Source organism: Populus euphratica, unplaced genomic scaffold (genome assembly GCF_000495115.2).
Source record: "Populus euphratica unplaced genomic scaffold, PopEup_1.0 scaffold3.1, whole genome shotgun sequence".
Taxonomy (NCBI): domain Eukaryota; kingdom Viridiplantae; phylum Streptophyta; class Magnoliopsida; order Malpighiales; family Salicaceae; genus Populus; species Populus euphratica.
The window spans coordinates 4663898-4679179 of record NW_011499847.1 but is presented as its reverse complement, the minus strand read 5'-3'; the positions used below and the strand labels follow the sequence as shown (position 1 = coordinate 4679179).

Below are 15282 nucleotides of genomic sequence, written 5' to 3'. Positions count from 1 at the left end.
TACTCGTTTTATTCTTGGAAACAGAACAAAATCAAACATTAATTTCCATAAATGTGTTCCAGGAGCATGCTCACATGATCAGTTGTAGACAGAGAGCTCATTTCTGGGGGGAAAAACCTTCCTCTTTGCTGCTAAAGGCTTGATTGCGTGTTCCCTTTGTTGCAAAGTTGGCGTTCCTTCCTCTTTCATTCATGCATGTGCAACACAAGTCGGACCCAAATAAAACCTGCAAAATAATTTCTCTTTAAGGCTCTTCTAACATTCTAAATTTCTAATTTGAAACTCAACATATACTATACAGATGATCGTTCCTTTTTTTCCTAGTCACCATTTTTGGATACCTCCTGCCCTTTCATGCTTAGATGGATCAATAGGCTAATTAACTTTTCGTATCAAGTTTGTAGTGAGTTACAGCAACTTGCCTAAAATCACATCAAACATTAATTTTGGGGATAGTGACATGCATCCACTGGCATGGGTAGATCAAAAGCAAGGGGGATGGGTTCGTGTCATCAAGCTTAGGGCAACTCTTTAAAGTGGACCTAGTATGAAACCAATTGCGTTAAGATATAATACTAAATGGGGAGTTGGTTTCTTCCAAAACCAAATTATTGCTCTTACCCAAACTGGGCATTTAGCCCAATTCTGAGCGGCTCGAAAATCGTTTACACTAGGGCTTCGTGGGTTTTAGTTGTGATTTTCTCCTCCCCATCATTTTACCTGATTACGTCTCCTTAAATCAAAGATTTACTTGTTTTCTTCTTTGCGGAGTAATCCTTTTTATATTTTTTTCATTAATGAATGAGAATTTATAGCAGTTCAATTAGTCTGCACATCCAGCTGCAACATACCAGCACCTAAACAAAACCCTCGCCTGTTGTAGCTCATAAATTTCAAATATATAGAAGCATATAAAAGAAAGTTGTGGTATATGGAACCATATGATAATGTTGGAAAAATTGTTTAAAAAACACGGTTAATGAACAAATTTAGAGTAAAATTAAAAATGTATTCATTTATTTTTAAATTTAATCTACAATATAAGTTTTTAATATAAAATATTAACATGATTTAAATAAATAATAGATAAATAATAAATTAATCTTAAAGAATTTTGAAGTATCATGTCTTGATGAAACTTAAAATCCTCTAAAAACTTTATTTCATATTAAAAAGAAACAATTTTTTATTATAACTTATTTAGTGGATACAATAAATAAGTTCATTAGCTTTAGATCGGGAGAGAATATATGAGTTTTTAATTTCTAAAATTCTTTATAAAAAAGGGTTACATATGAGTGTTTTAAGGGTGGTTTTTCTACACTATTTTGTACAGAGATATTGAATACTATTTTCAACAAAGTGATGTTATTAAAATTTTGAGAAGTATATTATAAAAGGATTTTTAGTAAGTGAATGGTAAAGAAATTCTTATTAAAGAAATGTTTATGTTTTTTTTTTTTTTGATGATTGCAAGTTATTATATTCTTATTATATTGGATCTTTATAAACTAAATATTATTTTATTTATCCTATTTTATTTTTGAATTTTAGACAACTGATAACACAAAGCACCTATACTATTAGAGAAACAATCAAGCAGTAACTTGGTGGATCAAAGTTGTTCTGCCGGCAATAGTTGGATCCACCTTAAGGTTACTAGTTGAGGAAGATATATCTGTCACACCATGGCTGATAATATTCACATTGTAGTCTCCATGGGAAAGGGAAGCCTCGAAGAAGCCATTAGCATCTGTCAGGCCCATACGTGAACCCCCCCACTCATGCAAAAGCTTGTCCACGACATCTCCGGTAGCCAAGTTTTTGAAATTGTTATCAGTCAAACACATGCTGTAACACCCCTGTGGCTTCCATGCTGACCACATCACTATTCCAGCAATTTTTGGGTAAGAATATGCCTCCCTTAGAATCTGCTCCAGGTATAGTGCCTGCCCACGAAATTAACAATTAGTTCTTAGATCATAATGGACGATTTAATTTATATTATTAGTACATTTAATCAGGGAATCTAATACAATTGTTTCAGTTTCATTCTTATTTAATTTACTATTTAAGCTTCGATTCCAGAATGATCAGTTATGTTATCTACGACATGAGAGAAGCCTAACCCCTCCAGAACAATTTGAAGATGCACTAAAAGAGGACAGGTTGTAATTTTTGTATCTTAGATCTCTTACCTGCTGAGCTGGGTTGCCTTGAACATCTACTTCTGTGAGCCAAATGGGAACATTAGCAGAAGCAAGAGTATCAAGGGAAGATCTCATATAAGGAAGGTTTGGAATGTTAAAGTGAGACTCTAGTCCAATCCCCAAGCGCAAATTGGCATTCCCAGGAAAACTCTGGATTTCTTTGAGCTTTTGAAGGTACTTAGCAGGTGAAGCGGCACCACCACCACTGTTTTCAATGGTATCAAACTCGTTCAGAAACAATGTAGTGAGTCCATCAGTCTTACCAGCCCAGTTGTAGATAACTGAAGAAGCATTCTGTCCTAATTTGCTTTCAACGAAAGAAAAATGCATATTTTCGTTAACAACGTCCCATGCTATAAGCCTGCCTCTGTATCTTGTCATAACTGACCCTACCCTTGCTTGTACAGCCGTTCGAAAATCATTCGGTGAGAGTGACTTTACCCATCCATTTTGGTACCTAGGATTGTCCCAAATCACATTGTGGCCTCGGACGGCTATATTGTGTTGCTTGGCAAAAGCCAGCATGGCATCAGGAACTGAATAGTCAACATGGCCACGTGTAGCTTCGGTACTGTACCACTTCATTTCATCTTCAAATGTTGTCACTCCAAACCTTGAGGTGAACCAATCTTGGTAGGCAGTGTTGGAGAGGATGTTCTTGTTTATAGCACAACCAAATGGGAAGCGCAGTTTGTTTTGTTTAATGGAGATCGTTGCATTTGAGAGGGGATTGCCTTGTTCGTCTATGGCTTGGATTCTAACTTTTTCCTTTCGAGTCTGCAACGAATATGTATGTATCCAATTAGGTGCAAAAATGTTGATTCGTAACTAGCCAGGAAAAAATATTGTAATTAAATAAACGATGAAAGATGGGACTATCAGTCAGCTAACCCTTTCAATACTTTGATCTTGATGAGACCTCCATTCTTTCTCGGTGAACGGTTGCAATGAGATGCTATCAACCCATATTTCGACCGAGGTGTTGTTGCTCTAAGAAAAAAAGAATGGAAATGGTAAACAGGTACAGCGGTAATAAGACCATAATTATGTTTTAGAAATTAGAGACTGTATCAGTACCTCAAAATATAGCTCAGCAGGGCCGGATGCATCCACTGTAAGGCCACCTTTAAGCATGGACCAGCACTTTGGCTCAGCAAAAACGGAACCAGCCTTTTTGAAGCCAGAATCTGTCTTGAAAATGGCTGTTACCTGAACATTTCCCTCGCTAACTTGTACCCAGGCTGCATTAACTCAAAGCACTATATTAACATGATCAAATCACAAAAGAACAGAATGTTATGCAATTTTCTTTTCTTTTCTTTTCTTTTGTTTTTTTTTTTGGAGAAGTCGCAGACACCCTTGACCCAGTCTTAACCCCTGATGAGACAAGACGTCACAGTGAAAGCAGACTGGTGTTAAGTGCTGTTTAATTAAGAAATCAATTTAGAATTTCAGGATTTCGTAAGCAGTTTCAGCATTTTACTGGTAATAGAATTCTGTTTTCGCCACCCTCTTTTTCAGGCACTAGTACCACACTGTGAACTTAAAATGAGTTGGGGAGGAGAGGGGGAGCAGCAATGCGTACCAGAGAAAGTATAGAGGTGGTTCTTTTTCAAGTAAAGCTTCTGTGACATGCTTCCATATGGATTATTCCTGGAATGAGCCGCAACGTATTTGTTGCCATTGGATTCTCTATGTTCTGTCTTCGCATCTCCAAATGTGGACCATGCTCTTAGTCCATCATTTAGTTCTGGGTTAACAATGATTCCTCCATTATACTGCGGTCTGAGAGGATTTTCCAAACACTGAAATCACACCATCAGACAAAGAGATAATGAATCCTCTAATCACTTCAGATTATGCACAATCTTTGCGAAATAAATAAAAGTTGATCTTAATTTGAGCTTGCCTCAAGGCTGATCGAGTAATCATAGGGTAAGGCATTGGTTAGAAGACCTGCAAAACATGCAAGACGTACATTACGTTATGTGGTGGCAGTAATTCATAAAATATCTTAGAGACTTGGTGTCAAATATATAATTAGGTGCCTTGTTTTCTTAATTTTTGCTGAACAAGCTATAAAAGGTACGTGAAATAAAAAAATAAAAAAAAAAGGGAGGCTGATATTGTGGATTTACAGCAGATGTTTAATAATGAATTGGGAATACTTCCTTTTCTCCCTAAAAAGAAATGAACAGAACAATCTCTTTGTGAAATAGAGGACCTTCAAGACTGCCTAATATTTTGACAGTACACCTGCTGATAGCTACATTAATCAAATCATGGAGGAAACAAACCTGCAAAAAGGATAATACTGAGAAGTGGCAGAAGAAGCTGACCACCATTTTCATCTCCTGCCTTCATATTATACAATAGCCAGAGTGTAGCCCTGAAATCCATGAACAATCCCATCAAGATTAACCATGAGATCACGAGTAAAAACAACATATAGATTATTGTTTTGTGCTATAATTTAAATTAAATTAACTTCATGCAAATCATAAAATTAAAATAATTTTATAAAAAATAGATTAAAATTAATTATGAAGTTCAATTTTCAATAATTTAGATGTTGAATGAAGAAATTAAAATTAAAAAAAATATATTGAATTGAATTAACTAATTAATATGCATGTATGTTATGTGAGGGAACAAACATACCAAGTGATGTGATGAGAGAGTTTACAATTCCAAAAAATACGGTACACACACACATATATATATTAGAGTTATGCTGGAAGAAGAAGCCGAAGAATCCTCATCGAATTGAGGGAAGCAAGAGATAAAATTCATCAGAAAAAAAAAAAGAAATATAATATCTGGGAAGGCGTAAAATATATCCAGTGTATCTAGAAGTTCTTAAAAAGTAATGGCCGAGCCAGATTTGTTTCCCATTTGGTGACTGCTATTACTCTACAATAATCTCCATTATTTTGGTAGACTATAAGATTGGATCTTAGATTTTTAATTACTAAATCAGTCTCTCCCTTCCCATTTATCTCCCTTTCTTCTATTTTAATTATTGAAAAAAATCAATCAACAACTCTATTTTATTTAACTTTACGTCTAGAAAACAAATTGTACGTAGAGAAGCTTTGATCTGACTGCCTCGAATCTTCAACAAGGCACTTCCCATGCACCTGACTACACATTGTTTAAATCTTTTTTTTTGTTTTGGATGTATGCATTAGTTTCTTGAAAAGTTTTTTTTTTTTCAAACTGAGATACCTTGAATTTGAACTCCGATATAAATACAGTCAGGTTTTTAATACATGCATAAAGATTTTTTACTATATATGTGTAATTAGTCTATATACACCTATTTCTAGTTTAAGAAATTGTCCATAAAAAAGAGCTAAAAAAATCTTTCACACCCTAAATGATTAGATTGAGCAAAAAAAAAAAAAAAAAAACAATCATTTTAGGCTGGGCTTGTTCAAAAAAGAGAGTGGGCCTGGTGAGCCCACATGCCTGCCCATATGACCAAGTTGCTTGTATTTAATTAAAATGATTTTCTTGGTATACAGGGATCTAATTGTTATTCTTTTTAATAAAGATATTGAAAATGTACCTTGAATTTGAAAAAAAAGTTGTGTACAAAAAAAAATCTCGAAAAATAATTATTTTTTAATGCTTGATTGATTGTGACATGAAAATAAGTCGTAAATTTCTCAGTAAAAACTTATCTGTATTGAATGACACAGAAACTGAAACCAAATTCGAAACACGAGAGATCTTTTCATCTTCTTTCCACTTTGGTTTCAATTTCTCTTTGAAGCATCCCCCTGTTCATGCAAAGTTCAATTACGTAATATTCTGCTTAGAATTATAAATAATTGGATAAGGGATTTCGAAATCTTGTATTATAAGCTTGAGAAATGAGATTGCTTAATTACTTCACAAACTTTACGTGGAGGAGGAAAACAAATAGAGTTTTATTTCTTTACTAATGCCATTAACAACTCGGGTCTTGAACTTGAATAGCCATTATTCTCTACTCTTGTACTAATTCTCGTTAATCATTGAACTCAGCTCGATCGAGCAACTCGTAAACCCGAAGAGCAACGCCTATTTATACCTGCAAGTTTTCACTGAGCCCCCACACCCCAACCAAAAAAAAAAAAAACGAAACGAAAATGGCCAGAAGGAACAGGTGATGATTTACAGGTGCAGGGCTTATTTTATGTTTTAAAGATCAAGAGTCCGTTTATTTTATGTTTTAAAAGTGCTTTTTAAAAAAATAATTTTTTTTATTTTCAAATCATTTTAATCTGATTATATAAAAAATAATTTTAAAAAAATAAAAAATATTATTTTAATATATTTCTAAATAAAACATATTTTAAAAAATAATTATTACATCTCTTCCAAATACACCCTTCACCATACAAGGAACAGGAATAATCAAGTAAAGTTCTTTACCTGCACGTAATTTCGCATTTGTAAGCAAGCCGCCAAGAAGTATTTTTGCCACTGTAGTAACATGTTGAATTTGAATTTGCACGAACACGCCGGCCCCAATTTTTTATTTTGTGCCAAAGCGCCGACTTCAATAGCAAGCCTGCCCAGTGTGGCCCATTTTGAAAAAACAGGAGGCAAATAGGTTAAGATGACCGGCTTTCTTGTGGCTTGGTGATCTGGTGTTTCCGTGCACAGAGCCCATTAAGTCGTGGGTTCGAAGCAGGTGAGAGAGCTTTCAAGAGGAGAGTTCGGCACTCTTTGAGAATGTGGTTAAAAAAATTTAAAATTTTTTTATTAAAATTTAATATATTTTAAATTATTTTTATATGCTGATATTAAAAATAATTTTTAAAAAATAAAAAAATATATATTAGCATGTAATTTAATATAAAAAATTATTTAAAAAATAATCACAGTTATATTTTCAAAGCTTAAACTGGTGCTACTTTGAAAATAAGTATTTCAAAATATCTTTTTTCGTTTATCATCCATCTCTCTCAAACTGATGTTGAAAATCATTGAAAAAAACACATTTGAAAAAGGAAAATTAGGTGTCATTGAAAAAGGCCGTACGCAGATTTTTCTAATATTAAATATAATAATGGTGATATGGTAATGGTTATTTTTTGAAGTATATTTTATTTAAAATTATATTAAAATAATAATTTTTTATTTTTAACATTAACACATCAAATAAATTTAAAAATTAAATTTAAAAAAAAAATTGTGAAATGTTATTTGGGCGCGTGCCTAGATGGTGTATTACTGATTAATGCATTGATACAGTCACCGTGCATAGTATAGTAAAATTGATTCAAGAAATTTGATATCAATGATGGATTGGGTTCGGAACTTCAAGATAAATTTGGATTATAACCCATCCTGTTTTACACTGAAGAGGGAGAAATTTCAACATGTTTGTTACTCGAACAAGTAGAAAAGTTTAAGGGTTCGTGACACCGGCCTCGCTTGTGCTTTGTTGGCTTTGATTCATTGATTAACATTCAAACCAACAAGGTAACGGGTTCGATGCCGGTACAATGGAAATGGGAACCTTGAAAGTGGAGATTCACACACAAAATAGAGGTGTTCTAAAATACCTTTTTTCAAAATCATTTCACTTCTTCTTCTTTTTTTAAGTTAGTCAGAAATTACAAGTTAGATGTATTCTAATCTCTTTTTTTACTGGGATTTCTTATTTTTAAACATATGAGATGACAAATAGATGTGTTTCAGCTTATAAATTATATGTGGATTTAAAAGGAAGTTAAATTTTTTTTATGAAATCACCGAGTTATTGATGTTTGGTTCGGCAGGATCCGCCCCAAAGAGCCTTGGTGCCGCAACTCCTTGTCTATAAAAGAAAAATGGAATTTATTACTTTAGTTATTAATAATACATAAGAAATTCACTTGCCATAACTGGTTAAATGGGCAGAAGAAAATACTTCCACAACTAGGACTATTTATCCGGGCCCAAGCCATGAGCTTCGACTAACTTCATAGCACCATGCAAGTGCTAGGCTGCAAGCGCGAGGCTGTTGCAATCTATTTGACAGTCGTACTATCAGTACGTCTTACACAGCACAAGGCAAACCCAATCACCAACATATGCTTTCACTTCATAAAAAAGGAGAAGATTTTGCCCCAGCCTCTTCGTGACACTGAGCTCAAAACGCATGCTCTCGAGACAAGAGAACGAGGCCGATTAAAAAAAACAAAGTGAATGAATAGACGCAAATAGATAGTGCTAGAAAAGGAGGTATTCTAAAATACCTTCCCACCTCCGATAAAACAAGTGCTGCGGCTTTAACCTGCAGGGATTTTGGATCTGTTCAGTGGTATGATCATGGACAGGGACCTGTTAGAAATGTGCAGAAATTGATCCCTTAATGGCCTTGCTACTTGATATAACAAAATCAAAATTATTTAAGATTAGAAAAGGGGTCAAAATCCTTTCACATTCAGCATAAAAACTCCAAAGGGTTTGAATAGGGAATAGCCAAGATAAATGGTTTTAAGAAATGGCACAAGGAATAAACCATGTCAACATTCCAGTCATGAGTTTAACGAGGGAGAAGATCACAAATCCCAAATCTAACAAAGAATAGCAAATATGAATAATATGATTACAGTCAGAGTGTCATCTGTCAAATGCATAGATAAATATAAACTTTTTTATATATTTATTTACTCTCATTGTTGCCAGTAAAATGTTGAGCTACGAAACCTTCTTACGCTGGCTATAGCAATACATAAGAGAAGCTTTGATACCGGCTCGCCTGTAGCTTGTTGACTTTGGGGTTACGCGCTCAAACAATTGGCTTCGAAGGGTTAGAGGACGGTGAGAGCGACAGCGAGATTGCTTAATCAACCAGAAAAAAGGGCATTCCAGAATACCTTTTCTAAAGCTGTCTCACGGTTACCTCCAGAGAAATTCTCGATCCAGGCGGATTGAAAAAGCATCGCCTCAACGAGAACAATCCCTGTCTTGGCCAAAACTAGAAACGAGAAATGAGACTGACAACAGCAGTAAGGCAATACTCCACCTCTGCATATGGAAGCACTATAGGACATCTCATGAACTAGAACTGCTGAACTCGAAATTCCAATTTCTTCAACAGTGTTGTAGCAATTGCAATAAAAAGCGGCAGAGAGAAAAGAAGCACAATCAAATATGAAATGCATAGAAATCAAATAAGAATATACACTCTTATTTTTTCCTTTCTCTCTATTTTGGTGCATAACTAAGTCCCCCATAGAAACATTCTTAAGTATTTTACATATTTCCCGAGCCAGTTCCAGATTAATTAATAAATACAAATCAAAAGAAATGAAATTTCCATCCATGTTGCGGAGGCCAAGAAGGTTTCGTTAGTTAATTGATAAATTAACTAACAAAACACCAAAAGACTAATCGATTTATTTGATATTTATCAACTAGGGAAGCGGGCAGCTTCCTCCATTGCTAGTAGTACTCCAATAACAAAGGCATCATGACTGAGAGTCGTGATCGCAGCAGCAATTTTATGCTTGGAGATATCCTTTTACCTCCAAGTAAGAAATCACCTTCTCAGCCATGTCACATGGGGTAGAACAGTCTCCTGTGTTGCATTGCAATACTATCTGAAAAAACTTTAAGCAATAAATACCATATATTGATGATATGCAAGAATGTTACAAGCTAAAAGAAGAATTAAATAGTGATGGTGGTACAAGAAATGTAAGAGATGAGGAGGAGACAACTAGGCTTCTTCACAGCACATTGGTAAATACCAATGCGAGCCAGCTACATAACTGTAACAACAACAGAATAGAGGTGATCAAGGTAAAGTTTTGTTATTCACCCTACTCTGCACCTTCTGCTATTAATATAACAAATTCTAACAACAGATTTCTTAAACCACTCATGGAATGTGAAAGTCCTAATGTAGTAAGCATGCTTCTATAATGTTCTCTTTATTAAGTCAACCATTTTCAGCAACAAAATATATCCCACGAGCAACCCACATGCACAATATAAAGAAGAGTGTTGGTTAATTTTTTATAAGAACTCGCAAATTAGCATTCTTTCTCCGCATGGCTTTTTATATAATCTGAAGACAAAACCAAATGAGTGATTAAACACATGGCAATTCATGCACTGAAGTAAATATCACTATTGCTTTCTTGATGCTTTAGGCAGAACCAAATTAGGAGTGCCGCAATTTCTGAGTTTCATCAATCATCCAAATGAAAGAAAAAAAGCACATTGCATTCCCCTTAGCGACGAATCATGCAGGTGTATATGAATGTTAGTGCATCCGTGAGCATTTATCCTGGCCAGAATATTTTGTTTTGCTCCGTACAATTACCTCAGCATCCAATGGTGGTTCATATGGATCATCAATGCCAGTAAAACCTGTAAGATATAAATGAATGTTAGAACTCTTAATAGTTAAGTAAGCCAATAGAACTCGGTTGCATTGCAGTTCCCTAAGAATACCTTTGATCTTTCCAGCACGAGCAAGCTTATACAAGCCTTTTGGGTCTCTGTTCTCACAAACTTGGAGGGGAACATCCATAAACACCTGTTAATAAGCTCTGTCAGGCATGATTAGCAACATGAACAACATCTGAAAGTCAGATCCAAAACTAAGAAGCAAAAGGAAAGAAAACAAAAAACTACAATAAAACCCAACTTGCTGCACTTGTAGTTTGAAAAATAAGTCATAAGCTGGCGAAGCACCAACCTCAACAAAATCTTCGCCTGGTAACATTGCACGACATTCAGCCCGGTCCCTTCTGTATGGAGAAATCAGGCAGGCGATGCAAATAAATCCAGCATCTGCAAAAAGTTTTGCTACCTCCCCTGAACACAAAAGAGGCAAATTATAAAATTTCATACTCAATCATCCAAAAGTCCATGATTGTAAATTACTATTAATCAACCATTATTAAGTGAGTAGACATTCCAACTGTTGCACTCGCACGTGATGGTATAGCAAGTAATTCTTTACAGAAAAATCAAAAGACGAAAACATTTAATACAGGACTTACCAACTCTCCGTATATTCTCGGCACGGTCTTCTGCTTTAAAACTAAGGTCACGATTTAGGCCGTGCCTGATGTTGTCGCCATCAAGAATGTAAGACAAGTTTCCTCTCTGGTACAACATGTGACTCAAGGCACATGCTACAGTGCTCTTCCCTATCAATTGAGTTTCAGGGCATAAGAAGGCATGAAAGAGATATAGCAAGAGGAAGAAAAGGGAGAGGACTAAATACACAAGTTATCTAGAAATCTACAACTTCTTTCCTATAGTGGCAATAGAAATCCAAAGGCAACCAAAAAATAAAAAACAGAATCAACGCGACACATGCTAAGCTTCATGTCTGTTTGTGTGAAAGCACTTAATCAGCAAAATTTAAACAGCATCCTTTGATTCAAAAAGTCAGAACAACAAACACACCACGGGAATTTAGGCCAAAAATAGTAAACATGTAAAGCACTATTGATTTAAATCAAACAAACTTGGTCAAAATCAGTTGACAATCAACCCAATTTTATTTTGAAGGAAAAAACGAAAAAACAAGAAGAATTCAATGAAGGAAGAACAACAAACCTGAACCACTGAGACCGGTGATCCATATAACACAACCCTTCTGTTTGAGAAGCTTCTGTCTGTCAATTTTTTCAACAGGGCATTCATGCCACTTTATGTTTGTTGAGTTTCCTATTGTAGACAACTGGTTATGATTTTTGCCTATCCAAAACCCATGTCAAGAATCAATTCAAAATCCAAACTTTACAAAGAAGAGCAAGAATCCATTCGATAAATCCCAATCGCAATTAATACCTTAATTAACACACTTTCCAGTAAAAAGGACATCAAAAGTCAAACACCGTGGAATCTTTTACCTTTTCACCAGCTAAACTTTAATAAACTGGCTGGAATCCAATTACAATTATAAAACAAGTATTAAACCCAGTAAAGAAAGTTACCTGCGTGCGCATTTGGCAGCTTATCCTCCACCATGCCATTCACATCCAGTTTAAGCGTCCGAGTCTCTTCCATGGCAGCCTTGATCAGGCAAACCCCTCTCGGTTTCAAATCAAAGGGCTGATTACCGCCACTGAAGCTAAAAAATCCGAGCCTTTTCGAGCTCGAAATTCCAGGCAGTGCTGGCTTAAACCCGGAAGCATTCATCTCTCAGACAAATAATTAATATACATATAAAAATGTTATAAACGTTAGGAAGGATACTGTATATTGGAAAATCGGGGTGCGATGAGTTGAAAACGGGGTTGTTGAACACGACAGTTATAGAAGTTTTGTGAAATGTGTAAATTATGGAAAGAAAAGAAGACAGAAAGGAATGAAAGTGGTTTGATATTTTAATGATTTATTGAGGCTAATAAAAATACTGACACGACATCCTGATTTTTAATGGACATGGGATTGTACTTTTAATAATTGAGTTTTGTTTTCGACAGCTATAATAGCCACTGCCCACTAGCCGTAAATATTTTGGTTTTGATAGGGTGTTTTTTTTAAAAAAAAATGATAAGGTTAGGTAAGTATTTTGGAAGAATAATATCGATTTGGGAATATTTAGAAAATAATAAAGTTTTTAACTCAATCATTTTTTTTAAATCAATTCTGCATAAAATTATTATTAAAAATGGTGGTCCAACACAAACATGTTCTCTAATATTAATTACATACACAATATGAGAATAACAATTATGTAATGATTTTTTTTCAAAATAATTAATTTGTCCAAATTCAACTTAAAATTTTATAAAAAATTAATAGTTAAGAAATAAAATTCAAGATCTAATAACAAAAAAATAAAATGACGAGGAAAGTAAGAAAAAAAAATTATCAAGAATACATCAAGAATTTATTTTTAACATATTTAATATCACTATAAAAATATAAACGAAATAATTTTAGCTGTATCTTTAAAAATTACTAAATAAAATCATGATTAATCTTAATATTTAACTCACATAGATTTTTAAAAAAATTGAATCAAGTTTGTAATTTATCAAATATAAAAAATTGAGTAAAATATAATTATAAATCTATACTTAATTTAGCTATATAAATGAATACCCTAATATTTGAAAAGACTTGCCTTTTCTTCGAGATTTTTTTAATCTAAAGAGCATGTTTTATTAAAATACAACCTCTATATAAATAAATAAATAAATATATAGCCAAAGGGAGAAACTGCAAAACCTATTAAAATAAAGGGTGCACTAATACCATCAACGCATCCTTTTTATTTTTCTTTGGGGGGCACGGTGAGCTAAAACCATCGACGCATCCTTTATTTATTTTTTTTAATTGAGTTATTATGAAAAAATAAAATTCTGCTGTATGGTAGAATAAAATTGGACTCCATGAGCCTGAAATTCCTATACCGGGCTGTTGAGAACTGTATTTTAAATAATATTTTTAAATATTTTAATTTTTTATATTTTTGAATTGTTTTAAAATGTTTATATTAAAAATAATATTTTTAAAAATATTTTAATTTTGTATATTTTATAAAAAAAATTACTTTAAAAAATAATTACTAGCACATTTTTAAACAATTGTTGCCGATATACACTCTTTTTAGGATTGTATTTTTTACTGTCTTTTATAACCAACAAAAATTTGAATGATACTAAGATACTTAATTTTTTTATTAAAATTATTCAAGATACTTGATTTTTTATTGATTTTCTGTGTTGAGTGACATAATATAACATATTTGATATTTTATTATTCATTTAATTTTGTAATTGTAATTACTTTATTAGATATAGTAATATTTACGCTTGAAGTTTTTTTCTTGCAATAAATGTCGAAGCAAAACTTGACAGGAAATAAAAAATTAATGCCCCTAGAATTGCCCTAGAAAATTTATATGCATGCTCCCTTTAGTCCGATGGTAGAAAGATGGCTTGCGTTTTGTAGCGGCCAGGTTAACTCTCCTTTTAATTTCAAAAAATAATATTTAAATATTATTATTGCATTTTAAAGTACGAAACAAACTTAAAATTCAAGTTATAAATCCTACTAGATTCAATAAAATGATTTAGCTTCATTGTATAATAAGAAAGACAATGATAATAAATTTACCATATCTAGAGAGAAAAAGTGGCAGCTATGGAGAAAAAAACAATCTTTTTTAAAAAGAATTACAAAGTTATATTCCAAGATGATTCATTAAAGAATAAAAATAAAAATAAAAATGAGAGTCTTAAATCAATTAAAGCTAATATAAAAAATTCACAACACGAAACATAAGATTTTTATGCAAAGTAAATTAAAAATAAAAAAAACTTATTTTTTAATAAATTTAATATTAAATAAAAAACAAAAAATTATTTAAAACGGGATAAAAAGAACTACTAATATAAATTTGAGTTAATATTTCATACCCTTGATTCGAGTTATGAAACTACAATTAATAAGTGGAAAAAGAAATATAAAGACCAGTTCTTAAAAATTTAATATTGAAGAATAAAATTAAAAAAAATAATTTAAAAAAATACCCAAAACAAAAGAAACAATTAAAAAATAATAATAAAATCTAACATTAAAACAAAATAAAATAAATAATATAAAAACTCGAATCAATTCAGATTAGCATAGTTAACTCATGCCATAAGTTGCAAGATTGGCTATCATTATAGAAAAAAATTGAAAAAGATAAAAAAAATTAAATTTTTAACAAAACCAATATTGAAGCATAAAAAAATCAATATAAAAAAAAATTAAAATAATAAAAAAAAACAAATAGCAATTTGAGCTAGCATTAATTTAATAGAAAAACTTAATTTTTAGTAAACTTAGCATTAAAAAAAAAATTAAAAAAAAAATCAATGTAAAAAAACTATATCAATATCAATCTAGATTAACATTTAATACCCATGCATCATGAAACCTAGATCATTATGCCAAAAAAAAACATAAAGAATTCAATTCTCAACCAATATAATAATAATAAAAAAAAAATCAATTTTAAAAAAGATTAAAAGAAAAAAACTCAAATATAATATAAGAATAAAATAAAATGATGATTGGTGAGATTTGAAAACAAGTTTATCTAGGAAAACAATATCATATAAAA

General features: G+C 32.5%; 2 protein-coding genes across 2 annotated transcripts; both read right to left on the bottom strand.

The window, feature by feature from the left end:
- Positions 1–1595: 1595 nt before the first annotated feature.
- LOC105109097 (endo-1,4-beta-xylanase 2-like) lies at positions 1596–4154 on the bottom strand. Its single transcript, XM_011003699.1, has 6 exons — positions 4116–4154; positions 3796–4015; positions 3288–3451; positions 3102–3200; positions 2199–2987; positions 1596–1949 (listed from the first exon to the last, which is right to left on the bottom strand). Exons 1-6 carry the CDS (start codon positions 4152–4154, stop codon positions 1596–1598), a joined length of 1665 nt encoding a protein of 554 aa, XP_011002001.1.
- A 4602-nt stretch (positions 4155–8756) lies between these two features.
- LOC105109090 (adenylyl-sulfate kinase 3-like) lies at positions 8757–12529 on the bottom strand. The gene is made up of 7 exons (XM_011003686.1): positions 12155–12529; positions 11775–11915; positions 11210–11359; positions 10903–11021; positions 10656–10740; positions 10525–10571; positions 8757–9796 (listed from the first exon to the last, which is right to left on the bottom strand). Exons 1-7 carry the CDS (start codon positions 12357–12359, stop codon positions 9698–9700), a joined length of 846 nt encoding a protein of 281 aa, XP_011001988.1. The 5' UTR covers positions 12360–12529; the 3' UTR covers positions 8757–9697.
- Positions 12530–15282: the final 2753 nt, after the last annotated feature.